Raw genomic sequence first — 26,744 nt, 5'->3', positions numbered from 1 at the left:
ATTAAAAATATAATTACCATATAATTAAGCAATCCCATTTCTAGGTATATACCCAAGAGTTGACAGTAGGATCTTGAAGAGATTACTTGTACACTCATGTTCAGAGCAACAATTATTCACAATAGCGAAAGGATGGAAGCAACTCAAATGTCTAATTATGGATGGATAAGCAAAATGTGGTATATACAATGGAATATCATTCAATCTTAAAAAAGAAAAAAATTCTGATGCTACAGTATGGATGAACCTCGAAGACATCATGCATATGAAATGAGCCAGTCAGAAAAAGACTGTAACATTCCACTTTTACAAGGTGTTTACAGTAGTCAAAATCACAGAGATAGAAAAGTGGCTGCCAGAGGCTGGAGGCAGGTAAATGGGGAGTTATTGTTTAATAGGTATAAAATTTCAGTTTTACAAGATGGAAGAGCTCTAGAAATGGATGTGGTGATGGTTGCACAACATGATGAATGTAATACCACTCAACTGTGCAACTGAAAGTGGTTAAGATGAAAAACTTAATGTATATTTCATGACAATATACTTTTTTTTTTTTTTTTTTTTAATTCCTGAAAGACACAGAGAGAGAGGTAGAATCAGACAGAGGGAGAAGCAGGCTCCTCATAGGGAGCCCAATGCGGGACTTGATCCCCAGATTGGGATCACACCCTGAGCTGAAGGCAGCAGACGCTCAATAACTGAGCCACTCATGCGTCCCCCTCATGACAATTTTTTAAAAGTAACTATCCCCATTCTTCAAAAAGAGATAGTAACTCTCCCTTGAGATAGTAACTATCCCGTGCCAAAAGAGATAGAAGATAAGAATTTTCTAAGATTTCTTAACCATTTAAATTTTCTCATGTTTACTTTGGCTATTCTTTTTGTTTTTTTTTCTCTAGAAATTAGCAGTTTACAAAAATCATAAAGAGGAAAATAAAAGGAATCAGTATGTGAAACCTCTGTTACGAATTTTTTTTTCTGTTACAAATTTTTAATAGTATCTTATTGTATCTAGCTGGGATGGTGGTCCACAGCAGGCATTGATAATATAATGGTGCTGCTTCAGAAGGATAGCATTCTAATATCTAACACATAATCACTAACACACATTTTCTTTACTATGTGCCAGAAACTCTCCCCAATGCTTTACATATATAAAACTATTTAATACACTATGAAGTAGCTATTATTAGTATCTTTATTTTGTAAATAAGGAATCTGATGCATCATAAAGTTAAATAACTTGTACAAGGCCACTACCTTTGAATGGTGAGATGGCTTTCAAATGGCATCTTAGATGGCAGCCTCCATCCAGAACTCACAGACTTAACAAGTATATCTCTTTCTCAACACAGCACTACTCCCAAACCATAGAAATAGGTGTTGTAGGATTTACACTAAATCCTAAAGGCAAAGCATGATAACAATCCCTTTAGTACATACTGTTTTACATAATCGGAGCCTATCTCCCTTTCTAGCATTATCTCTTATCCACCTGCCCAATAAACTCCCATCTCCTGCCTCATTCCCTCTGTGGGCTATACCAACCTGTCTACAGTTTCTTGATTAAGATGAGGCCATTGGGATCCCTGGGTGGCGCAGCGGTTTGGTGCCTGCCTTTGGCCCAGGGCGCGATCCTGGAGACCCAGGATCGAATCCCACCTCGGGCTCCCGGTGCATGGAGCCTGCTTCTCCCTCTGCCTATGTCTCTGCCTCTCTCTCTCTCTCTGTGTGACTATCATAAATAAATAAAAATTAAAAAAAAAAAAAATGAGGCCATTGGGATCCCTGGGTGGCTCAGCGGTTTAGCACCTGCCTTCGGCCCAGGGCGCAATCCTGGAGTCCCAGGATCGAGTCCCACGTCGGGCTCCTGGCATGGAGTCTGCTTCTCCCTCTGCCTGTGTCTCTGCCTCTCTTTCTCTCTCTACGTCTATCATGAATAAACAAATAAAATCTTTAAAAAAAAAATAAAAATAAATAAAAAAATGAAATAAAATAAAACAAAATAAAATAAAATGAGGCCATTAACTACCAAACCTTTGCATATGCTGTTCTCTTGACTTCATTCGATTGTAAAGTCTGGTCTGACAGTAAATCTCACATGCACCCCTGTTCTTCCTTTGTGTTCCCAGATAACAGGGTACACTACAAAATCCCTTAGAACTATAACTATATATGATTCATTCTTATTCACAAGTTATGGCAGATGGCAAGTGCACCCCTTCAATAAGTGTCTCCCAAGTACACTGGAGGCATGCAAGAATACTTCTGGGGCTCATGTTTCAGAACCTATTAATTAATGATGAGTCCATTATGATGAAGTTCTGCCAGAAACTACATTTACCACAGGAAAAGTTCCAACACCTAGATTTAGGTGGATCATGTTTTAATGGCACCTCAGCATAACGTAAAAGCTGCAAAGCACTCTACTATTAAACCTATAGTTGGGATCCCTGGGTGGCGCAGCGGTTTAGTGCCTGCCTTTGGCCCAGGGCGCGATCCTGGAGAACCGGGATCGAATCCCATGTCGGGCTCCCGGTGCATGGAGCCTGCTTCTCCCTCTGCCTATGTCTCTGTCTCTCTCTCTCTGTGTGACTATCATAAATAAATAAAAATTAAAAATAAATAAATAAACCTATAGTTACAGCAAGAAACAAATGTAATACCATGCATTTCTCATGCATCGAAAAAATGTATTCTGTTACAGAATTAGATAGATAATAATATTACACCTTGAGTTTACCTTTGTATTTTTAAAAAGATTTTATTTATGACAGCACAAGCAGGGTGAGGGGCAGAGGGAGAAGCAGACTCCCTGCTGAGCAGGGAGCCTGATGCAGGGCTCAATCCCAGGACTCTAGGATCATGACCCAAGCCAAAGGCAGAGAGATGCCTAACTGAGCCAACCAGGTGCCCCTTGAGTTTACCTTTAATTGAAAATTGTTTTATATGGAGTACCTTATAACACAATCACAAATAATATTTATATATTCATCCCAATCAAATAGCTCAATCCTCTGCACACTCACTGTACATTGTATAAACCTTTTAGCTCCTATTTCATTACACTGTAATTATCTGCTTATATAACTCTATCTCTATTAGACTTCAGGCTCTTTTTTTTTAAAAGATTTATTTATTTATTTATTTATTTATTTATTTATTTATTTATGAAACACACACACAGAGAGAGAGAGAGAGAGAGAGAGAGAGAGAGAGAGGCAGAGACACAGGCAGAGGGAGAAGAAGCAGGCTCCATGCTGGAAGCCCGATGCGGGATTCAATCCTGGGACTCCAGGATCATGCCTGGGGCCAAAGGCAGGCGCCAAACTGCTGAGCCATCCAGGGATCCCCTAGACTTCAGGCTCTTTGAGGGCAAACTGCCATTTGTTCTTATATCTTAGTGCCTGGTAGCAAATAGATTCCCAAAGGCCTAGAGAATAACAAGTAGCATTTCAAAGTCTATAAAGAATCCTGCAAATTGGGATCCCTGGGTGGCTCAGCGGTTTGGTGCCTGCCTTTGTCCCAAGATCAAGTCCCACATCAGGCTCCCTGCATGGAGCCTGCTTCTCCCTCTGCCTGTGTCTCTGCCTCTCTCTGTGTCTTTCATGAATACATAAATAAATAAAATCTAAAAAAAAAAAAAAAAAAAGCTTCAAATAATTTTACAGGAAAAAAAATTAAGTTTAAAGCTTATTAAACTGAGATCATAGAGCAAGGAAATATGAATTCATAATTTAAATACCAGTCTTCAATCAACAATTTCTATGCCCTTTCCACCATACCACACATATTACTGTAAGTAAATAACTACATATTGTGCAAGAACTACATTCTATAGTAGTTGTCTATAGTTATAAAGCTTAACCATAAATGGGTCACAAAAACTTACAATAAAGGTACTTTAAAAATGAGATCTCAGAACTGTCACACAAAGTTATCACTATTAGTCTCGATAGAATACTATTAGTATTTAAAAAGAAGATTTTACCTTGTACTTCCTTATCATGATACTCCTTTAGTTTTGTCCAAAGTTCCTTAAAGTCATTAGATACATCTACAGAACTAGGGCTTCCACAGTTGCTTCCAGAGATGTTCATCTTGTTAAAATGCTCCACACTTCTATCTGCCTGATATTTTCTGACCTTCTTCTGTTACATTATACAGGTATGAAGTTGTCTTCAACAGTTGAAATACCTGAAACAACAGATGGCAACATAAATGAATTTCGCATTTATCTGTATGTAATTTGAAGTCAGAATATCTTTGAGCCTAGCCAATTCATCTCAAGTTTTCCTTTACCTACAATCAATCACTTTGAGAATTCGGGGGACAGAAGTGAAGAAGATAATTATGGTGAGAACCCTCATGGCAGTTATTTGGTCTTTAGTTAAGCTAAATCTTCAGGCAAACCTTCTCTAAGTCCTCCTAGAAAGAAGCAATTACTTAAGTTGAGATGATTCTACTTTTGACAGGTTTGTAGTCATTCATGCTCAGTATTAATTGCTTCACCTTCTAAAATAATTTATTCCTCGTTAAACTTTTTTTTTTCCTCGTTAAACTTTTGAGTTGCCTGGAGTGCAACAAAAACTGGAAAACTTGACATACTTTTGACTTAAACAACATTCACATATACATACCTACATATTCCAAGGAACTCAAATCTTATAAAAGAGCAAGAAAGATGATTGTGATGAATACACCTGAAGATCTGAATACCTTTCACATAACAAGAGAAATCAGTGAGCAAGACACAGGAACAGTAAAGATCTATGAACACAAAAATGTCAAGCAACAAGGCAAAAAGGTAGTGAGGCTATACTGTGTCCCTCTCAGAATAGAGGTGAATGATTATCTGTGTGGCCCCTAAAAGAAGCAATGGTATGCTAAGAACTTCAAGTGGATTCATAAACATTTTAAGATGTGTCCTTAAACTGAAACCAATAACTAACTACTTCTAAAAGAGTAAAACAAGTCTACTAAATTTCACATATGGCTCCTTAGCCAAGGCCTTACTATTGCTAACGTGCCCAAACTGATTTAAGTGTCTCTTACAAACCACTTCTCATGGTCTCTGATGATGAAGCTAAAATAAACAATGACCTTCTTTTTGTAAATGCAGGCTCCATGCCTAAGGTGGGGCTTGAACTCATGACTCTGAGATCAAGAGTCCTATGCTCAACTGACTGAGCTACCCAGGCGCCCCAGCAATGACCTTTCTAAAGGAGCAAAGTGATGAGTGAAGATACTTTAAAAGCACTACAGAAATACTGTTAAAATACACGTTTATTAAGCTTTTTAAAAATTGTGATTAGGCTTTTTTGAGACAGTGAAAACATGTACTGGATTTTAGATAATGTTAGGGAATTATTTTTAATTGTCTTGGGCATGATAGTGTGCTCATGTTAAAAAAGAAAAAAAAAAAAAAAAAAAAAAAAAGGCAGCCCTGGTGGCCCAGCAGTTTAGCGCCTTCGGCCCAGGGCCTGATCCCGGGGTCCTAACATCTAGTCCATGTCACGCTCCCTGCATGGAGCCTGCTTCTCCGTCTGCCTGTGTCTCTGCCTCTCTCTCTCTCTGAGCCTCTCATGAATAAATAAATAAAATATGTATTTTAAAAAAGTCCTTAGCTCTTGAGATATATTCGGATATGTTTACAAGTAAATTCACCTGTTGTGCATTTGCTTTCAAATACTTCAGCTAAAACAAAAAACGAATGTTGGATGAAATAAGAAGGGCCGCTTTGACAATTATTGAATATAGGGAATGGATGGATATGTGACAGAGTTCGTAATTCTAGTCTCTTTCTTGGGTATATTTATTATTTCCGTAATTAAGTTTTTATTTTTTTTTAACACTTTATTCATGAGAGACACAGAGAGAGAGAGGCAGAGGGAGAAGCAGGCTCCATGCAGGGAACCCGACCTGGAACTCGATCCCGGGTTTCCAGGATCCTGGCCCTCAGCTGAAGGCAGGCGCCTTAACTGCTGAGCCACCCAGGTGTCCCAGTAATTAAGTTTTTAAAAGAGAGGTTGGGTGCATGGATTAATACAGCTTTAATTCCAAAGAGGCCTGAATTCTACTATATCTTAACCCTAAAAGATAACAGGCCTATCTATTGTCAACAAAAGCTACCATTTACTACTACGTAAGATACTGGAAAAAAAAAAAAAAAAAAAAAGATACTGTAATGTTTTATAATTATACCTTAAAACCTAATCTTGAGAACTCTGTAAAACAACTACTGTTAATAATTTCATTTAAAAAAAATAATAATAATTTCATTTTAGAGTTTGAGAAACAGGTTTAAGAGATTAAGTAACTCGCCCGAGGTCATACCGTCAGGTCCAACAAAGGCTACCTGGGACACCGGTAAAGAGGTGGGGGGAGGGGGCTCACAAGTGATGCTAATTAACTACAGAATACTGCCGCCCAAGAAAATAATTATTTCTCTTAAGTGATAGTTTAAAATAAAGTCTTATTTACCCTAATGAATGATTTAAATCGCGTAGTATTAAATAACAAAAACAATAGTGTAAAACAAGCATTCTTCAATGTGTCTTCAGAAGTAGTTAAAAAAAAAGGGGAGGGGGGGCAGCCCGGGTGGCGCAGCGGTTTAGCATCTGCCTTCGGCCCAGGGTGTGATCCTGGAGACCTGGGATCGAGCCCCACATCGGGCTCCCTGCATGGAGCCTGCTTCTCCCTCTGCCTGTGTCTCTGCCTCTCTCTCTCTCTCTCTCTGTGTCTCTCATGAATAAATAAATAAAATCTTTTTTTTTTAAGTCTTTTTCCCCCACATAAAAACAACTGACTAGCACAACACTAAACTCGGCATTTCTGGCTCGCAAAGCCCTCTCCAACCTACGCTGCACGCCCAGCTCTCCTGTCACAATCTCGCTTTCAGCTGGAACCGCTACCTTGCACGATGACGTGCCTTGATTTCGCAAAAACGTTCACCTGGTGTCTCGAAGTGCCTCCCGCGCTCAAAGGTCCGTAGTAATGTAACTCATTCCCGTGCATCCTGCGGCAGTGTCAGCCACCACAGGGAAGGCGCTCAGAGAATTTCTTTCCTGTCGCACCCACCACACGTTCTCGCACGGGGACGTGGGCCGGTCCTCCTCCGAGCAAAGCAGAGGTGCAGAGGGCCCGCGGCCGCCAGCTCTCCCGCCCTGCGCCGCGCAAAGCTCCGCCACCGCCGTCACCCAAACTCGCGAAACCCCGCGGCGCGATTGGCGCACAGCGCGCGACGCGCCCCCGGCGCATGCGCGGGGCGGGCTCGGCGCCGGTAGGCCGGTCCGCAGCGCGCGCGGGAAACCAAAGGCCCGCGGGGAGCGCCGGCTCGTCCTCCCTCCGACCCACCTCCGGCCGAAGGTCGCCGGGCCCCAGGCCGGAAGTAGCCGCCACGACCCACCGCTCCGGATTCCGGGAAGGAGATGCCTCTTTACTCACGGCTTCCAAGATTGCCTCAGAGATTCTCGAAAGCCCACGCGCGGAAGCACGCACGGCTCCGGGGCTGTGAGGAGGCAGCCGCTCGCTCTTCCTCCCCTCACTAATCCGCCAAGCCCCCTCCGGGAAAGCCGGCCCCTCGGGGAGACTTGCGCTTCCGGAGGCGGGGGAGCGCCCGAGGGCCGCGGGCCAGGCTGGGAGGCGCCCGGCCCCGCCCCGCCCCGCGCCCGGGTCCGCATGACGTCACGCGGGGTTCCCGCTACGTCACGCCGCGCCTCCTGCGGCCGAGCGAGGTGGTGCCCCGTGTGTCCCCGCGCCGCTGCCTGGGACTCGGGAGCCGCTCCAGGAGCTGGCGGCCGCGGCGTTTTTGTTGAGATGCGCTGGAGAAAGCGCATGCTTTTCTGCCTGGGGAACTTCAAGCCCGTGGTGCGTCTGACTTCGGCGCATTTCGGGCAAGCATGTGCGAGAACCTCCTGGAGGTTAGAACCGAGGACGGAGCGGACTCGGATCCGTCCGCCGTAGTTTCTGCGCTGTAGCTATTACCTGCAGCTCAGTAGTGATGGGAGCGGACAGGACCGGGCGCTGGGGCCGTGTAGCAAGACGAGGTGTATTTTGCTGAGATTGCAGGCAGAGTTCCTGAAGACCCTGAAATGAGACGGAATCAGAAGTGACTAGTATTATTTGTTGGACCAACAAGCTCTTAGGTAATCTAATGTTTTATTTATTTATTTAGATTTAATGTATTTATTCATGAGACACAGAGAGGCAGAGAGACAGAGACAGGCAGAGGGAGAAACAGGCTCCATGCAGGGATCCCGACGTGGGACTCGATCCCCGAACTCCAGGATCACGCCCTGGGCTGAAGGCAGGTGCAAAACCGCTGAGCCACCCAGGGATCCCCTAATTTAATGTTTTAAAAAAAAATCAACAGTGCCTGTGGCTGTTTATAACATTCAAACCGTTGGTATGTTTTCTTATTTATTTTGATTAATAAAAGAAGCGTGTTAGCGTTAACAATTCTACAAATGAAGTTGAAAATAAACAGAACAGGATAGAATCAACAGGATCTTTTAAGGCGGTTCAGTCCTTTTCTGTAGTACTTCTAAGATCTGGGTGGAAGACAGGATAGTATTAGGAACTTTTAGAGGTTAAGCAGTATTTAGGAGACCATAGATACGAACTGTAAAGGTAATTTTTCCACTCACTCCCAATGTTAAGGGATGACTGTCAGAGCTTACTCCTTTTGGAATGGCACCCACAGGGTGTTTCTATACCATTCTAGCAATGCTATAGGAACATTGGTTTCTTTAGGGAAGAGAGTTACTGAATCTTCATTACCCTATGACGGTAATCTATCATTTGCTTGTAAATTTTTAAAAAATATTTATTTATTCATGAGAGAGAGGCAGAGAGATGGGCAGAGGGAGAAGCAGGCTCCTCGAAGTGTGGGACTGGATCCCTACAGCCAGGATCACGCCCTGACCTGAAGGCGGATGCTCAATTGCTAAGCCACCCAGGCATCCATTTGCTTCTAAATTTTATAAGACTTCATTCATAACACTTTTAAAGAAAATGGGTGAAAAATTGACCGTCACTTCTGATGCAACACAGGAGGCATAATTGCTTGTATAAGTGTTTAGAATGGAAACAGTTTTGTTATAAATGGAAAGAACTTGTAATCAGTTTGTCATATAATAATAGTACACTGGAAGAACAGTGTACTTGTGGTCCAAAGAAAAACTGTCAGAACAAAATGACCTAACCTGTTCCTCTGGCCTCTTCTGAGGTTCCACTGTCCAATGCATTTATACAAGTCAGAATCCAAAGAATCTGGTCCTTGGCACCTTTTTCCCCTTTAGCCCCTGTATCCAACCTATTACCAAGCCCCTTCAGTTTTACTTACCAAAATATATTACAAATTAATCCCCTTCTTTCCTTCACTACCACCATATTCCAATATACCACTTTCTCTTACCTGGTCTGCTAGTCTATTTTCCATATCTACCCAACCAACAAACCTACCTAAACTTTTCTCTTCACTGGTGTTCAGAAAACAATGTGAGTATCTATTCTCAATTCATCCATATATTTAAATTTTAAGTTGTATACATTCAAAAAAAAATAGGGGCACTTGGCTGGCTCAATCGGTAGACTGAGACTGCCAACTCTTGGTCTTGAAGTCATGAGTTCAAACACCACTTTGGGCGTAGAGCTTAATTAAAAAAAAAAAAAAAAAAAAAAAAAGAGGGCAGCCCCGGTGGCGCAGCGGTTTAGCGCCGTCTGCAGCCCAGGGTGTGATCTTGGAGACCCGGGATTGAGTCCCACATCGGGCTCCCTGCATGGAGCCCGCTTCTCCCTCTGCCTGTGTCTCTGCCTCTCTCTCTCTCTCTCTCTCTCTGAATGAATAAATAAATAAATCTTAAAAAAAAAAAAGATAAATTGTGTACATGTATTGTTGAAAAATGGCATATAGTCTAATGGGTAAGTTGGGATCTGGAGACAGACTTCTGGGTTTGAATCCTGCTCTAATACTTCCTTAACAAGTGAGCTTGGACTGATTTTTTAATCTTTCTGTCACCTTTTCTTGCCAGTAAAATGAAGATAATAGTATCAACCATACAGGGTTATGAAGAGTATATGATTGAATACATGTAAACTGCTTAGTACAGTGTTTAGATACACAGGAGGTGTTCAGAAAAAAAAGCTAGCCCTTATTAGTACTTCTGAGCTAACTCATGACTATTATTATTATTTTTTTTAATTTTTATTTATGATAGGCACACAGTGAGAGAGAGAGAGAGAGGCAGAGACACAGGCAGAGGGAGAAGCAGGCTCCATGCACCGGGAGCCCGACGTGGGACTCGATCCCAGGTCTCCAGGATCGCGCCCTGGGCCAAAGGCAGGCGCCAAACCGCTGCGCCACCCAGGGATCCCCTATTTTTTTTATTAAAGATTATATTTATTCATTGAGACACAGAGAGAGGCAGAGACACAGGCAGAGGGAGAAGCAGGCTCCATTCAGGGAACCTGACGTGGGACTCGATTCCGGGTCTCCAGGATCACAACCCGGGCTGCAGGCGGCGCCAAACCACTGTGCCACCGGGGCCGCCCCAGTATTATATTTTTGAAGACATTTTTTAAAAGGATGAGAAAAAATGGAAATCTAATATTTTTTCCTCCTCCTACGTACTCTGAGTCCACTTCTTTACATTGTAGCTACTGTGATCTTTCTGAAAAATCTGATCATGCTGCATACTCTGAAGAGTAACTGAACTGTCTATTGTGTCTCCAGGCCTTGCTGACCTTTTAGTGTCTTGCAGGTCTTTGCATGACTTCACTTCTGTTTGGAATTATCAACCAAACCTACCTTTGCTGTTTGCCTAGCTATTTACGAATCATTTTATCTAGTTTTAATAGTCTTTTCTATTAGATCCTCTTATGTTACTATGTACCTTCCCATCTTGCACTTACTAGTTTTTTTTTTTTTTTAAGATTTTATTTATTCACGAGAGACACAGAGAGAAAGAGGCAGAGACACAGGCACATGCAGAGAAAGAAGCAGGCTCCATGCAGGGAGCCCGATGTGGGACTCGACCCCGGTACCCCAGGATCACATCCTGAGCCAAAGGCAGATGCTTAACCACTAAGCCACCCAGGCGTCCTGCACTTACTAGTTCTAATTAATTAATTCTCTCTCCTCACTAAACTAAATTTCTTGAGGTCAAAACCATGTCTTGTCTACCTTTTTTTTGTTGCTGTTTTTTATCTCCCGAAACCCAGTGCCTGCCATAAAGTCTGTACTGTGTGGGTAAACGAATAAATTGGGCATCCCTTAAGGGATTGCTATTTTTTATGTAAGTGGAGAAAATCTTTGAATCCATTTAAAATTCTTAGATTCTCCATGTGAGATTTTATGATGGTCACTTAATAGTGGAAATGGTGGGCATACTCATAGATATTCTCTCCCGATAGGAGCTTTAACCCCCACGTTATAGAATAAATTATGAGGTCCTAAAGATAAGTGAGAAAACTTTGTGGCTTTGAACAATGTTTCCCGAACTTTTTCAATACTTTGAAAATTAGTATTAGTATTTGTTTTGCATATTGTAATAAAAAAATGAACACACGATATTAGTGAACTGGGCTGAGCTGTCTATAGTCAGAACTATTTTAAGAACAAGACAAAATGCTGTTTGAGAGATAAGAGGGAAAAGAAGTTTTGAGACAAAAGAAAATTATGTTACCTGTCAGCATTTGTGTCAACTTGAACACTTGATTTAATTTTTTAAGTTGTTTACAGTAATTACTAAGTGTTGTTTGTGGGTAAGAGTATATATCAGTTGGTGATCTTGCCCCAAGTGCCAAAATGTTTTGTTTATGATTTGAATTGATGGTGGCAAGATTCCAGTTGGGTTGAGCAGTTTTATAATTGTTTTAAGAATGTATTTAACATTCTACAGAGAATGTCAGTATTACAGTTTTTATTTTGGCAGTCTTAAATGGTCATTAATGTACTTATAACAGACATTAAAGATTATACATTGCTTTCCAATTAGAAAAATTAGCCTTATGTAGTCTGGCCAACTTCCAACTTAGATATAAGAAGCTTGATTTTTATTATGGCTACATATACATTCTTCATTTCTCTTTATAAACTATTAAAGTAGTTTTTTTGTTGTTTTTAAAAGATTTTATTTATTCATTAAATATACAGAGAGAGAGAGAGAGAGAGGCAGAGACATAGGCAGAGGGAGATGCAGGCTCTATGCAGGGAGCCCAATGTGGGACTCGATCCCTGGACTCCAGTATCATGCCCTGAGCGAAGGCAGACGCTTAACCACTGAGCCACCCTGGCATCCCTGCTTGTGTTATTTGTATAGCTACTTCATTTCACATCAGTAATGGGCAAAGTTTTATTAGATATATAATTTGCCCAATTTATCTCTTTATACTTGATAAAGATTTCTATACACTATACAATACAGTGTATAGTGAAGTGTGTGAATATAGTGTATATTTGGTTAGTTGCCTACGTTTAAATTGACTATAGTGTATATTTGGTTAGTTGCCTACGTTTAAATTCACTATAGTGAATATAGTGTATATTTGGTTAGTTGCCTACGTTTAAATTGATGGCAGGCTAATATAGAATGATAATGATATGTTACTACAAAATGATTTATTGTGAATGGAAAAGGTCTTCTTTTACTTCCAGGTCAATAATTTTATTATATGGCTAATATATGGCTGCTTGACAGTATTTCATACTTAATGCATATAGGTCTATAAAGCCCAGGAATTTTGTTAGTTAGCCCTTAGGTCTTCTAACATAGGCATTTATAAGAACTCCAGAGCTTAACTGCTATGGAGATGATAAAAGAATTTAAGAGTGATCCGTAAGACCATAGAATAGAAAAGTGGGTTTTATTTTGAAAATCTTATAAAACTAAGTAATATTTAACTTTTTATCCAGTAAATATAGTACTATACTTGCATTCTATATACATATGTATAATACTAACATGACGAAAGCTGTGGGGACAATATTTAGGTACAATAATGTAAATGGAAAATTTAAGAAGGATTAGCTGTGAGGATAAGTCACTGACAGTTGGATTCAGTTGAAGCAGTCCTTAGTAGGTTCACAAGAGCAAACACATTTAATATTCATTGTTTTGTCCACTTTAAGAAAAATAATGATTCATGTCTTACATGGTATTTTTTCCATCTATGAATTGATGAATTTATTCAATCCTGAAAAATAGTTGTGATCTTTAATGTACTCATGCCTCACAAATTACAGGTTTGTCTTCAAATCACTGGCAGACTGTGTTTCCCAATTTTTCTCTATTCTGTTTGAGAAAAATAGCCTTTGTTTAAAATATCAGCTTTTTGCTTTTCCTAATTCATATGTCAGTCTATAGTTAAGGAAGTTTTGATAGTTACCTTTCCAAAAATGTTTACATTTTAAATTTAGTTCTTAGGGATGCCTGGGTGGCTCAGCGGTTGAGCGTCTGCCATCGACTGAGGTCATGATCCAGGAGTTCCGGGATGAAGTCCCACATCGGTCTCCCTGCAGGGAGCCTGCTTCTCCCTCTGCCTATGTCTCTGCCTCTCTCTGTGTCTCTCATGAATAAATGAATAAATTTTTAAAAATTTAGTTCTTAGAGGAGACCTTCAGTTTTAGCCAATACCTGTCAATTTTACTTAAGTTATAGTCAGAAGTGTTAGAAATTAAATTATGTTTTAACTTTCCTCATACCTTTGGTGACTATTTTTGTGGATTATTTATGATACTAAGACAAATCTAATATGCTTCTTATCTAAAGTGACCATATCCCCTGGCTTACTAGCAATAAATCTGGTTAATATCTATTGTTCTGGTTTAATTATTAATAGGGCTCCTGTTTACTCTAAAAAATGTCCTGGTTTGGATGATAAATCATATGGCCAGAAGCTTTAAGGCATTTGAAATATAAACTAATAAAAAAAGGGAAGATTTAAATGACTCTTTGTAGTCAAGAGTATTTCATTCACAACTATGTACAGACCTATCTAAATTATTTTTAAAGAATATTGTGGAATAGATAATATAAGCCATAAAAGGGTTGTATTTTTTGACTTATTGATACTACTCTGAAATTCCCTATGAGTTGAGGAGTGGTTTGTTTAATAGGAAATGGATTCAAAATAATTAGCTATAGTAAAATACAAAATACTTTTCCTACATATCTTCCCATTGAGCCTAGAAATAACTGTCATAAAGGTAGAACAGTTTCAGTTTTCATCTTTTTTTTTTTTTAAAGATTTTATTTATTTATGTATTTATTTACAAGAGACACAGAGAGAGAGAGAAAAAGAAGCAGGCTCCATTGGGTCTCCAGGATCAGGCCCTGGGCTGAAGGCGGCGCTAAACTGGTGAGCCACCGGGGCTGCCCCGGTTTTCATCTTTTTCACAGAGGTTGAGAAATTAGGTGATTTGACTAACATTATATGTACAAACCTAGTAGGTAAGTTGATCCAAGACTCCTAACCCAGTTTTCTGGCTATAAATCCTTTATCTATGCTCTTTCCAGTACAGTATGCTATTTTTGAACAATAAAATCTATATAAAGTTTATTTTGTGCTTTTCTATTTTTTAACTTGGAAACTATTTTTGAGAAAACAACCAAGTAAAGTTTCTAAATTTTGATCAGTAATTATTACCTATCACAAAAATTATTCTGTAAAGGCTAATTTGCAGTCCCAGTACATTTTTGTATTTATTTCAGAAAATTTATAAGAGGTTACTAAAAGGAATTTTAAAATTTGATAGCAATTTAAGTCCGTAATTTAGAAAAGAAAAATAAATTGGACTCTCTCCCTCAGGGTTGGAGTGAAGCACCTCCTATATGGACCAGTCTGAGTTCATTTTTTTAGACTTTTTTGCATTAATAATTATACTCGGTAGAAATTATGGCACCCATGTTCTTTTACATGCCTTATAATGGTGGACATTTGAGAGATGAATATAAATCAGCTTCTTTTTTTTTTTTTTAAGATTTTATTTACTTATTCATGAGAGACACACAGAGATACAGGCAGAGGGAGAAGCAGGCTCCATGCAGGGAGCCTGATGTGGGACTCAATCCCAGGTCTCCAGGATCACGCCCTGGGCCGAAGGCAGGGGATAAACTGCTGAGCCACCCACGGATCCCCTATAAATCAACATCTAAAGGAGTTAGCAGAAGCATTCATACTAGCTTTCTGCTGAGTTTAAGCTTCTTCCATGTTGTAAGTTTAAAACTAAGTAGATGGAGGGGCCTTAAATTATGTTGTTCTCTCAGAAGGGACCACAGCAAGGAGTGCTCCAAAAAACTATGTTCTAAATCGATGATGGCATATAGACATTTTCCTGGCCTAGGATACTGTACAAGTCCTGAGCTGGAGACAGGACCCAGGATTTAAGATTTAAGCGCTAGGATTCTCTGATAATCTGCATGTTTCCTAGGCGAGTCTTATTTCCCCCAACTGAAAAATGAGAATATTCATATTGTGTCCAAGGGGTTGTTATAAAAATAAAATAATATATGTGAAACTTCTTAAGGAAAATTTCAGAGAAGTTTGAGGCAATTTGCCTATTGGGAGTAGAATGGTAGAAAGCTTTCCAGGCAGAAGGTATGTGCAAACATTCTGCTATGGGGGATCATTGTAAGTGCTGGAAACTGTAAGTATATAGTAATGTATAGGTTGAATAAATTCTAATTTTTAATAATAATCATACTGAGCAAGAAATCTAACTTCTCGTGCCTCATTTATCGGTAATATGAAGATAATATATACCTTGGGTATTTTACATGCAAGATTATTGACAGAATTGAATGATTATAAATGTATCCAAAGAGTGTAAGAAGCTGTGGTTAATAGATTAGAGAAGTACAGCTTAGAGATCTCTTCAATTGCAAAAGTTATGTAATTGTAGCAAAACTATTGAAATGCTATGAAAATTGTGAGATACATAATTGTAGAAAAGTTTAAATTACAGTGTAAGTGCTTTTACATCTTATTTGATTCATGTAACTAAATTTAAGCCAGATAGAATTATTATATTGGTGTTATTTCTGTTATATTCCAAGGGACTTCTTTTTTTTTTTAAAGATTTTATTTATTCATGAGAGACACACACAGAGAGACAGGCAGAGATACAGGCAGAGACAGAAGCAGACTCCATGCAGGGAGCCCGATGTGGGACTCTATCCCTGGTCTCCAGGATCACGCCCTAGGCTGAAGGCCGTGCTAAACCACTGGGCCACCGGGGCTGCCCTCCAAGGAACTTTAAAAATCATCTAGCTAAACTGCAAAACTGTATAGAAAGGGGAAACTAACTTCTTCATGTGTTTTGGAAATTTGTGATTGTAAGAAATTGTTTACCTAACAGATTTATATTTACCTACTCAGCTTCAGGTGCAAGAAAAGAGGTATTGGCATCAAGTTGGTTGTGATCTGAACTAATTTAGTGAAGATCTGAGAATATTTGATAACTCCTTCTAAAAATAGTATCTCTTCGTAGTGGCCTTTGTTCAACAGTGTGTGTCCTCACTTTTAAAAAATTTCTATGCCCTCTTTAGTTCAATTTCTCTATTTTACCTTTATGAATTCGTTAGCTAATCTAACCACTGTCCAAGAGAGTTATTTTATAAAACTCAGATATTTGATTTTAACATAATTCAAGTTAAATGAAGAGATGATATGCTTTTTTTTAAAAAGATTTTATTTATTTATTCATAGAGACAGAGAGAGAGAGAGAGGCAGAGACACAGGCAGAGGAAGAAGCAGGCACCATACAGAGAGCCTGATGTGGGACTCGATCCCGGGTCTCCAGGATCATGCCCTGGGCTGCAGGCGGCGCTAAACTGCTGCACCACTGGGGCTGCCCAGATGATATGCTTTTAATCAGCTCTTTTTAAAACATTTATATTTACTCCTTCCTCATTTTCTCTAAATTCGGTTTTTATAATTATGCAACAAATAGGATATTTACTTGAGTAAAGCAAATAACTGGCTATTTCAGTTTTCTGTTTTTAATCTACTTGAGTAGAGCCTTCCTCTAATGTATTCTTCAGAGCTATGCTCCAAGATCACATAAAGGTTATAATGAATTAGCTCTTGTAACCAGACCCTCTTGGACATAGTCCAACACAAACTTGTACTATTCAAAATTCTGTGTTTCACTATAATGAGAAGTGTTACTTTAGGGTCCAGTGTAGTCAGTCTGTTTTTAACTATAATTTTACCAATGTAAACTAAACAGTAAAGCCTTTGAATCAATACTGGGCATAAAAGTATTTACAGAGTACATACTGATTTGTTCATTTGGTGCTGTTTGGCCCTTTAAAAATTGGCAGCCAAATTCAGGAAATGAAATGTAGTTTATTAGAAAATGCCTTTCTCACAAAAGATCAAGTTTCAATGCATCTCAGGTTTTGTGGGAATGGATCAAATACATCAGACAAAATTAGGCTAAAGTTCCTCTCTTGCCATTTGAAATTGCTATACTCATTTTTCAGAAAATCCATTTTAGTTGCATATGTATTAGTTTAAATTATATTGGTCAATTAAGGGAAAAGCAGTTTAATCATATTTCTCCTATCACAGTGAGGTACTGGACAGCTCTTGGACTCCGCTGGCTTTAGCCGTTCCAATGGCAGCTGGATTCTTGAAGGTGAAAACTGACAGCCCTTCACCTGGCTTTCTGCCTGGGGGCTTCTCTGAAGCCTTTGGAAACAGAAGTACCCCCTGAAAGTGTGAGGAAATTAGCAACTTATGAGGCAACCCTTAACTGACAGAAGTCAGAACTGATAGATAAATGCTTCTCTCTCATCTTCTGGCAGGCAAGCCTGAGTCAGCTTCATGGCTTGTAAGAAGGGTCCTGGGATTGAGCCCCATTTGCCAGTATAGAAGTAAGCATTCAAGGATGCACTCTTGTTTTGGCTTTCCCCTCCCTCCCATTTTCTTCTAATGCTTAGCTATTGTTCCCTGGGGATGACTTCTCAAGTAGAGAATTTGCATGTAATTTGGAAGACTCATTTTCCACGGAAAATCCAAACTAAGACATAACGTTTCCATTTCAGGGGTGCCTAGCTGCCTCAGTTGGTAAAGCATGTGACTTTTGATCTCAAGCATGTGAGTTCAAGCCCCATGTTGGACATAGAGCCAATTCACTATTTTTATTTTTTTAAATTTATTTATTTATTTGAGAGAGAGGGAGAGCATGCAAGAGGGAGGCAAAGGAGAGAGGAAGAGGGGGAAATTCTACTTCAGAGAATCCTGAAATAGATCCCCTGTTGAGCAAGGAGCCCCATGAGAGGTTCAGTCTCACAACCCTGAGATCATGGCCTCAGCTTAAGTCAAGAGTCAGTCAGATGCTTAACCAATGAGCCACCCAGGTGCCTCATCCATTTCACTATTTTAAAGTTATTAATAGAAAATTTAACTTTTGGGGGTATCTTCCTGGTTCAGTTGATAAAGCATGTGACTCTTGATCTTGGGGTTTGAGTTTGAGCTCCATGTTAGACATAGAAATTAATTTAAAAAAAGAAAAGAAAACTTAACTTTTGAAAGTTTGAATGTGTGGATGGGACAGTCAGATTAATTATATGCAGTAATTTGTAAGGATTTTGATACTGACTCAAGACTGATTGGACTTGCACAATTGAGGCTATTTTTCTGGTAGTGGTAACAGTTTGATTTGAAGGAATTTATACACTCTTGCTCAGTCTCTTATAGGGAAGAGAATCTTTTCTTGCCACTTTTCAAACTTTATTGAACATTAGAATAATCTGGAAAAAATATAAATATGTAGATTCATAGGATCTAATGTGATATGTCTAGAATGGAATTTAGCAATCTGCATTTTTAATAAGCATCCTTCAGGTGAATCGGATGGTCTACAGACTACACTTTGAGAAACATTGATACATTATTACAGTGATAATGCTGCTGAGGGTAACCTGTGACTATGAAATAAATGAAAGCCAATTTACTCCACAGGGACTGAATGAGTGTCATGATACTGTTAATCACATGTTCTCATAAACTGAACTAAGAAACCATAGACTGGGTTGTCAGATTGAAAAGATAACCCAATTTTAATTTCAGAGTCATTGTGCTCTTCCTCTGTAGAAATTTGATTTGGTAATACTTACTTGGCTTCAACATTTGTATAAACATGTGGTTTGTTATGATACCAATGAACTGCTGAGAATTTAATTTATGCTAGATGTGTTTAATTTACATTTAGTGGAGAAATTAGAACAACATGCCACTTATCTCAAAGATGTAAACACATCTTAACAAATAAAGCTGTGGGAAAAGAGATTGATATTGTCATGCTGGAATGGACTGAACAGCTTTTCTTGCTGAATGGCCTGTAGCCAGTTTCAAGTGGTTAAATTGACATTATAGTTAAAAAATAGTATACTTACTCCTGAACAACATAAATTTGTTTTAAATTTTGTTAAACAACTGCTTGGAAAATGACTAGAACAGAATTTAACAGCTCATTAAAATGTTATGGAATAGTATTTACCATTCAGTAATTATTATATTATTGAAAATTGATTACAGTATTAATACTTTTAGAGACATGACTGATTTTACCATCTACTTTCAGTTAGGAGAACTTGCCCTCCAGATTTAGCCCTGTATATGTTAAATGTAAATTTTTAAATAAAGATCCACATTACAGAACTCTGCAATATTGTTCCAGGTTCATAAATGTACTGCGAGCTACATAAAGTTACTGATATTGTATTTCTTAATGCTTCAAGATTCATTTAGAAATTCATTAGATTTAAAATGTTTTCATATTGGGGGGAAGTGTTTCTCACTGCTAATCTAAATCATTGTAGTAACAGACAAAGAAACTTCAAGGGAATTGTTTTAAGATAGAACTTTGAAACTAAAGTTTGCCATGCAAGTTATATTTTCACTCTGTCAGTAATACATAACTTCTAAGGCAATAGTTTTCTGATTACTTTTAAGTCTGTATGTCTTTAAGGATGAGCTATAACATCTTCTGTTTCCTAGTTAGTCTTTGAGGCTTAGCAAGTTTGATAGGGCTGATTTATCCAAATTAGCTATTTTATGCAGAAATTTTTAAAAATTCTTTTTTTAAACTAAGCTCTATGCCCAATGTGGGGCTTGAACTCATGACCCCAAGGTTAAGAGTCACATTGTCTACCAATTGAGTTAGCTAGGTGCCCAAATAAATATTTTAAAAATATTTTAAAAATTTATGTTACTTCCTGCCTTTTCAATTGTTTATAGTAATACCCACTCTAAATACATGAAAATATGCAAATTGAATACTAATTCAATAAGTAGTCAAATAAAGCTAAATTGTTTATGTATCTAATAAAATAGTTTTAATAAGAATATTATATAATTAATGGGCTACATTGGTGAAGTGATATTTTTGTCTCTAGGTATACCATCTACATACAAGCTTTTCACTTTAAAAGAAAAACAATTTGGGGCTTTTGGCTGGCACAGTTGCTAAGCATCTGACTCTTGATTTTGTCTCAGGTCTCTTCTCATGGTCATGAGATGAAGCGTGTCTGGCTCCATGCTCAGCAGGGAGTCTGCTTGTGATTTTTTCCTTCTGCCCTTTCCCACTGCTCATGCTCAAGGAGAAGAGCTTCCTTCAAATACATAAATCTTAAAAAAAAAACTTTCAGGAAGTTAAAGTTGATTGCAAGAGCTAAGATGAGTTTGTGTTATAAGTGAATCTATTGGTTCTAATATCAAGTCATAATCTGTTTCCTGCTTTTTATTTACACTCTGGAAGATGTGTCAATCAACCCAACTTTATTTATTTTTAAGTTGTTTTTGTTTTTGTTTTTTTAGTAATCCCTACACCCAGTGTGGGGCTTAAACTCATGATGTCAAGATCAAGAATTACATGCTCTACTAAGCTAGCCAGGTACCCCCTTGGCCCAACTTTAGTTAAGCAAGCTCTTAGCTCACTATTCTGAACTCCCTTCTGATCCATGATATAAAATTTCATAGTATCTCACATGTGAACTTTGCTTGTTGGTTTCATCTCTTAACCAATGTATCACTAATTTAGTATTACTTTTAGAAAATGTTAAATCCTATTCCATCTTACTTCTTTCACCCACCCCTCTTTGGACTCAACCTCTCTATCATTATTTATTATCATGAGAATGAAATACAATTTAATATTGACCTACAATAAATTTAATTTGGAGGAGAATCTTTAAGAAGAACAAAAATATTCTAGAGCCCTGAAGAAATAATTCAACTAGAAAGAACACAAGCCTTAGAGCATATAGAAATCTTTGGCCAACTAATCTCATGTCTTATAAAATAATAGATACAAATTGCTATGAAATGGCTTTGAAAAACTTAGATAAGAGGCACAAGTAAGTATCATTTGTACCGTCCTTGCCACAATTCCTTCCTTTGGTATAGATGATTGATATTTGAAATTTAGAGTGCCTGGCTGGCTCAATCAGCAGAGAATGCAACTTTTGGTCTCAAGGTTGTAAATTCAAGCCCCACATTGGGTGTGGAGCCTATTTGAAAAAAAAAAAAAGAGAGAGAGATTGTCCTTTATTAAGGAGCCTATCTGCATAAGGAGGCAACCTTTGTTTTTCCAAACACATCCTTTCACATTCTTGCTAATGATTTTCCTCCCCTTTGTATCCTCGAACCATACCCCCTCTTTGCTCATATAAGTTTCATGTTGTCTCATTTTCTTTGGAATTTCATGTTTGTGTGGATTCCCCAAATGCCTATTAAATTGGATTTTCTCCTGTTAATCTGTCTCATGTCAATTTGATTATGAGTCCAGCCAGAAGGACCATAGGGCAGGGGCAGGCATTCCTCCCTGACACTTTCCGAGTTTGCTAATTTAGTTTTTATCTCTCTGACAAAAATAAAGTGTATATTCCTTTTTTTTTATATTTTTTTTTATTTTTTTTTATTTATGATAGTCACACACACACAGAGAGAGAGAGAGAGAGAGAGAGAGAGGCGGAGACACAGGCAGAGGGAGAAGCAGGCTCCATGCACCGGGAGCCGGGAGCCCGACGTGGGATTCAATCCCAGGTCTCCAGGATCACGCCCTGGGCCAAAGGCAGGCGCTAAACCGCTGCACCACCCAGGGATCCCTAAAGTGTATATTCCAAGCTAAGCTTTGACTTTTCTTATTTAAGCCATTTGTTGAAATTTATTATATAGTCTATTAAAGAGATGGGAAGGATATTGAATTGACATCTGTGGCACCTACCGTGTACTTGCTAGGTGGTTTAGGCAAAGTATCTCATTTAATCCTCCCAACAACTGAGAGAATGGTATTCGCTTCCTTATTTTACAGATGGAGAAAAGAGAAATCAAAGTTAAATAATTTGCAAAGGTAAACTAGATTGTAACAACCAGTATTCAAATACATCTTAGTTGGACTCAAAAGCCTATGTTTTCCAGTATACTACCTTTACTCTTAATTGTAAAAATGAGAAACAAATGGAAGTGATTATTTTTCAGAGTCCACTTGGACAAAACTAAATTTGTGAAAGTTAAGAAGCATCCCTCAGGTACAAGTTTACCTGTGAAAAAATAAGGGGATTAGGAGAATTAACATTTAGTTCTAGAAATCAGAATTGCAATTTTTGAGCCTTTGTTCTCAAGATTTCTGTGGTCCCATTTCCTTGGAATTCCTCAAGTTAAAAACATTTAAAACATTTTTTTGAGAACTTATGTGCAAAGCACCATATTAAGAACCTTACCCCTTAAAAAAGCAGGTTCTGTTACCTCTAAAATGGGTTTTGAACTTTGCAATTCTGGTCTTTATAACCTTACTGAAATTTTCCTGCCAGTTCCAACCAAATCTTAGAAGTACTAACTTCTTTGGCAAATCCTAAACTATATTGATATAAGAGTTATATATATATATATATATATATATATACACACACACACATACATATATGAAAATAAACATTTTTTGTTTATGAGTTAGTAGAAACTTATAATTTTACCTTTTAGAGTTCTTTAGAAAATATAGTTTAGATTTCATGTAATATTCAGAAGACTCCATGTAGGATAGTGAAAAATATTAGTTTGGGCTAGTATTCAGGAAACTGAAATGTTTTGCTCCCAGGTCTACTTTTAGCTTGAATAGTAGTGATTTAACCACATTTGGGGGCTTTTTATTTAAGTGAAGAATGGAGAGTTGGATGCTTTATTTATTTATTTATTTATGCATTATTTATTTATTTTCAAGTAGGCTCTTGGCCCAGCCTGGAGCCCATTGCAGGGTTTGAACTCATGACCCCGGGATCAAGTCCTGAGCTGAGATCAAGAGTCAGACACTTAACCGATTAAGTCACCCAGGTGCCCCTGCACTAGTTATTCTTTAAGAGTTCAAGTTAAAAATTTTCGGGATTCTAAGTGCTTTTTGTTGGAAACATATGAAGAATTTAGGAAGGAAAGAGGTTGCAGTTGTTAAGAAAGCTAGAATTGTTGACAAAAAGAGTCATTGTGTGAAACTGAGAGGCTAGAAATAAGGATAAAGGAATGCATCCCTGACTTAATTTAAAGAATAAAGAGATTTTTAGATGGGTAGAATCCTTTTTGACCTGGGTCCTGAGATAATGTAGGGCTATGTGAAATACACACATGTACACTTACAGCTCCATAATTTGATTTATAAATCCATATGTCCTTAATTTTAGCAAAACATCACAATGCATTAGTATTTTAAAGGGATCAATTTACAGGAAATACATAAAGGTCATATTTATGGACTTTCATATATTTGAAACTGCAAAGTGTATTATATGAGAGCTGTAGAATCCTTTTCCAAAGTATAGTTAGGCAAATTTTACCCAAAGTTTTCATGTATATATGAAATATGTATCTAGTTTCTAAATAGCTTTCTTCAAAACCATAAACAAAAAATGTCCACTAAATAAACTGCAGTTCCCACTTAAGTTTATCTTTAAACAGAAAGCCTTGTATTTTAAACATAGTATAGTTTAAATTTTTTTAATTAATATGTATAACATATTTACCAGAAACACTAAAAGTATACTCTAATGACATATATCTATATCTTGCCTGAAAATTAATTGAAAAGAGAAACTTTCAGCCAACGAAAAATTTTGATCCATAGTCTCCCCTAAAATTGTCAGAATACAAATGTATGCTGAATAAAATTGATTTCGGTTTGTTGAATCAGCATATTCCTTATGCAGATTCAACATACATAGCTTTTTAGAAGTTCAGCTGAATTTTCAGAAGTTTTGTGCAGAATTGCCTGCAATTCTGTGCAAACCTTCCTGCAAACAAAATGATATCTGAACATTATTTCTCACTTAAAAAAATTCTTTATTAACTTCCTAAAGAAACTTTTAGAGCCTTTGAGTTTAAACATCATGACAAAGTGGGGACCTGGGGACAATAAAAAAGATGCATCACTCTTGCTCAGTTTAAGACAAAGTCATATTAAGATGATATATAGACAGCTCTTGACAGAAAAGTATTCAGTATAATTCTGTTTTAAAAAGCTGTTTTAATTCCCAGATAAATTCACTTGTCAGCTGCTATATTAATTCAATGTCCAGAAGATATGTACATTCAATTCAATCCGATATTAATAACTAAGGGAGTAGTTTGGTAACCAAAATAAATGTAAAGGGATTGATTGGTAACTTTGATTTTAAATGACACAAACTACTTAAAATAAAAATTGCATCAGTAAAAAAGAGAGGTAAAAATTATTTAAAAATATAAAGGAAGATCCAAATATTCTTTAACTTAAAAAGTTTTTCAGACCTAATAGGCATGACAAAACCTGTCTTCATTCCTTTCTATTCAGCTCAGCAAGTACTTTTGAGCTCCAATAGTTAATCAGTTACCAGATTCCACAATCTTTGTTTTTCACACTTCTCAATTCTTACTGTGAATTGTTCCTGTATTGTACTTAGGATCACCAAGCAGGCCAACACTATTTTTTATGCCTTAAAAAGGCAATTATTATCATATTCACAATTAGATTTACCATATAAAATTGTTACCATATAGCAACGGCCTATAAAACATGATAGTATATTATCAAAGAAGTAGATGGCTTAACATGAATCATTAAGAGGAAATATATTTAGTAAAAGTATTCAACCCAGTTTTCTTCATAACTAAAGCCATGCGCAACTTACAAAAAATAGTGTATTATATACCAAATAATCTTTAAACAAATCAATGAACTTATATAGAAGTATTATAAAACAATATTTAGCCAACTTGACATAAAAGGTATAATCCAGGCATTATCATGTTAAACATAGATACCTGTTTAAACATCATTTCTTAATTTAGCTTTTCAAAAGTGCATAGAAAATTGAGGAATATAAAAAAACATGTTAACTTACCCTTCAATTTATTTAGGAAACCTCTGCTCTGGGTCAAAAGCACAAGGTGTTTCACTTCTGACTTCTGAAGCTACAAACTTAAACAGTAAATCAGAGGAAGCCGCTTCTCTGGACCACACTAGAGTTTGCTAGACACTACTGCTATGTGAAAGAGTCCTGCTGCATCTAAGCTATATACAGTGTGCAATGGATAACCTAATATGCCTTTCATTTAACTGGCTGGGCAGGTTTCTACCGTCTGTGGAACATGGAATCAAACCAGAATATGTTGGCATAACAGGCCAGTCAAACCGGTTCTTCTGTAGATCCAGAACCTGTCCAACCAGTCTGCATCAAAGGCTAGCCCAACAAGCTGCAGCGGCTCAACTCTGCTAAGCTTGTATGGGTGAGTTATCCCCACCTCCCATCAACTCCCAACAAACTACTCAGAATGTTGTAGCCTCCAGCAAAATAATTCAGAGTTCTAGTGGGAGGGATAGATCTATGCAGGCATAGCAAGAGTCCATTGTTTTAAACCTCTTATTGTAGATACTGGAGTATCTATCATCTTCAGAGGTAGGTAATCCTTTTAAAAATATAATTCAGGGCTTTCTGCAGATTAAAGCCTCTAGAAAGAGATTATCTACAATGAAGAAGAATCCATAATGCCTGACCTTTTCCACTAGTCCACTTGGCTCTGCTTGGTCTAGTTTAGCCTTGAGAGTGGCCCTGAGACCTAGATGGAGGCATTTCTAAAGGGAGGAAAACAAGGTATAAGTTGACCAGATGTTTGCCTGAATATGTTATCTTCCTTGTACTCAAATGATCCTCATATCATTCCAGTCTAAAGCTGGGAAGACCTCCTATTTCTATATACTAGGACAGCTTGAATGATTTTTACTTTGAATATTCAACAGTTGAACACAAATTATTGATACCTTCCATGTGCCAGGAACAGGGTTACAGTGGTGTAAAAGAGATGTTTAGTAAGAGATTGGAACAAGGTCCCAGTTACCAGTTAAGTATGTGTAGTAATCTTTTGGAAGGAAGAAATAACAGAAGATCATATTTTGACAGAAATTGGTTGTATTAAGAGAGATCATGTGAGATTTGTTCTTCTCATAATATTTGCACATTTATAAACAGCCTTTCCTACTTACTGATACAGTGATTCTCAAACTTTCCTATTTAAGTTATCATCTGAAGTGCTGATTATGAACAGATTACTGGGCCTTACCTCTTGAAATTCTGATTCAATAGGTCTGAATGTTCTTTAGCACTCTGGTGAATCTGCTGCAGCTGTTGAAGGGACCGTAGGCCCAGATTCCATGCTCAATTTCTTTTCTATATTAAAAATTGCCATATTCACTTTTCTATCTCCAGTGTCTA

At 37.8% G+C, this 26,744-nt stretch overlaps 1 protein-coding gene across 8 annotated transcripts in view; it reads right to left on the bottom strand.

The window, feature by feature from the left end:
• RBBP8 (RB binding protein 8, endonuclease) overlaps positions 1–25,616 on the bottom strand; it is a 101,550-nt gene extending 75,934 nt beyond the window's left edge. The window contains exons 1-3 of one of the 8 annotated variants that reach the window (XM_026006536.2): positions 25,377–25,616; positions 7,987–8,088; positions 3,992–4,197 (exon numbers count right to left, since the gene is read on the bottom strand). In XM_026006536.2, the coding sequence (XP_025862321.2) occupies positions 3,992–4,100 (109 nt within the window). In that variant the 5' untranslated portion in view covers positions 4,101–4,197; positions 7,987–8,088; positions 25,377–25,616. Of the gene's footprint in view, positions 1–3,991; positions 4,198–4,640; positions 4,720–6,914; positions 7,667–7,986; positions 8,089–25,376 lie in introns of those variants that run through there. The other 7 variants (XM_072735079.1, XM_072735074.1, XM_072735075.1 and 4 more) reach the window with 7 other exon arrangements.
• Between the last annotated feature and the right edge of the window lie 1,128 nt (positions 25,617–26,744).

This window comes from Vulpes vulpes, chromosome 13, assembly GCF_048418805.1.
Source record: "Vulpes vulpes isolate BD-2025 chromosome 13, VulVul3, whole genome shotgun sequence".
Taxonomy (NCBI): Eukaryota; Metazoa; Chordata; class Mammalia; order Carnivora; family Canidae; genus Vulpes; species Vulpes vulpes.
This window is presented reverse-complemented; position numbering and strand designations above follow the sequence as displayed.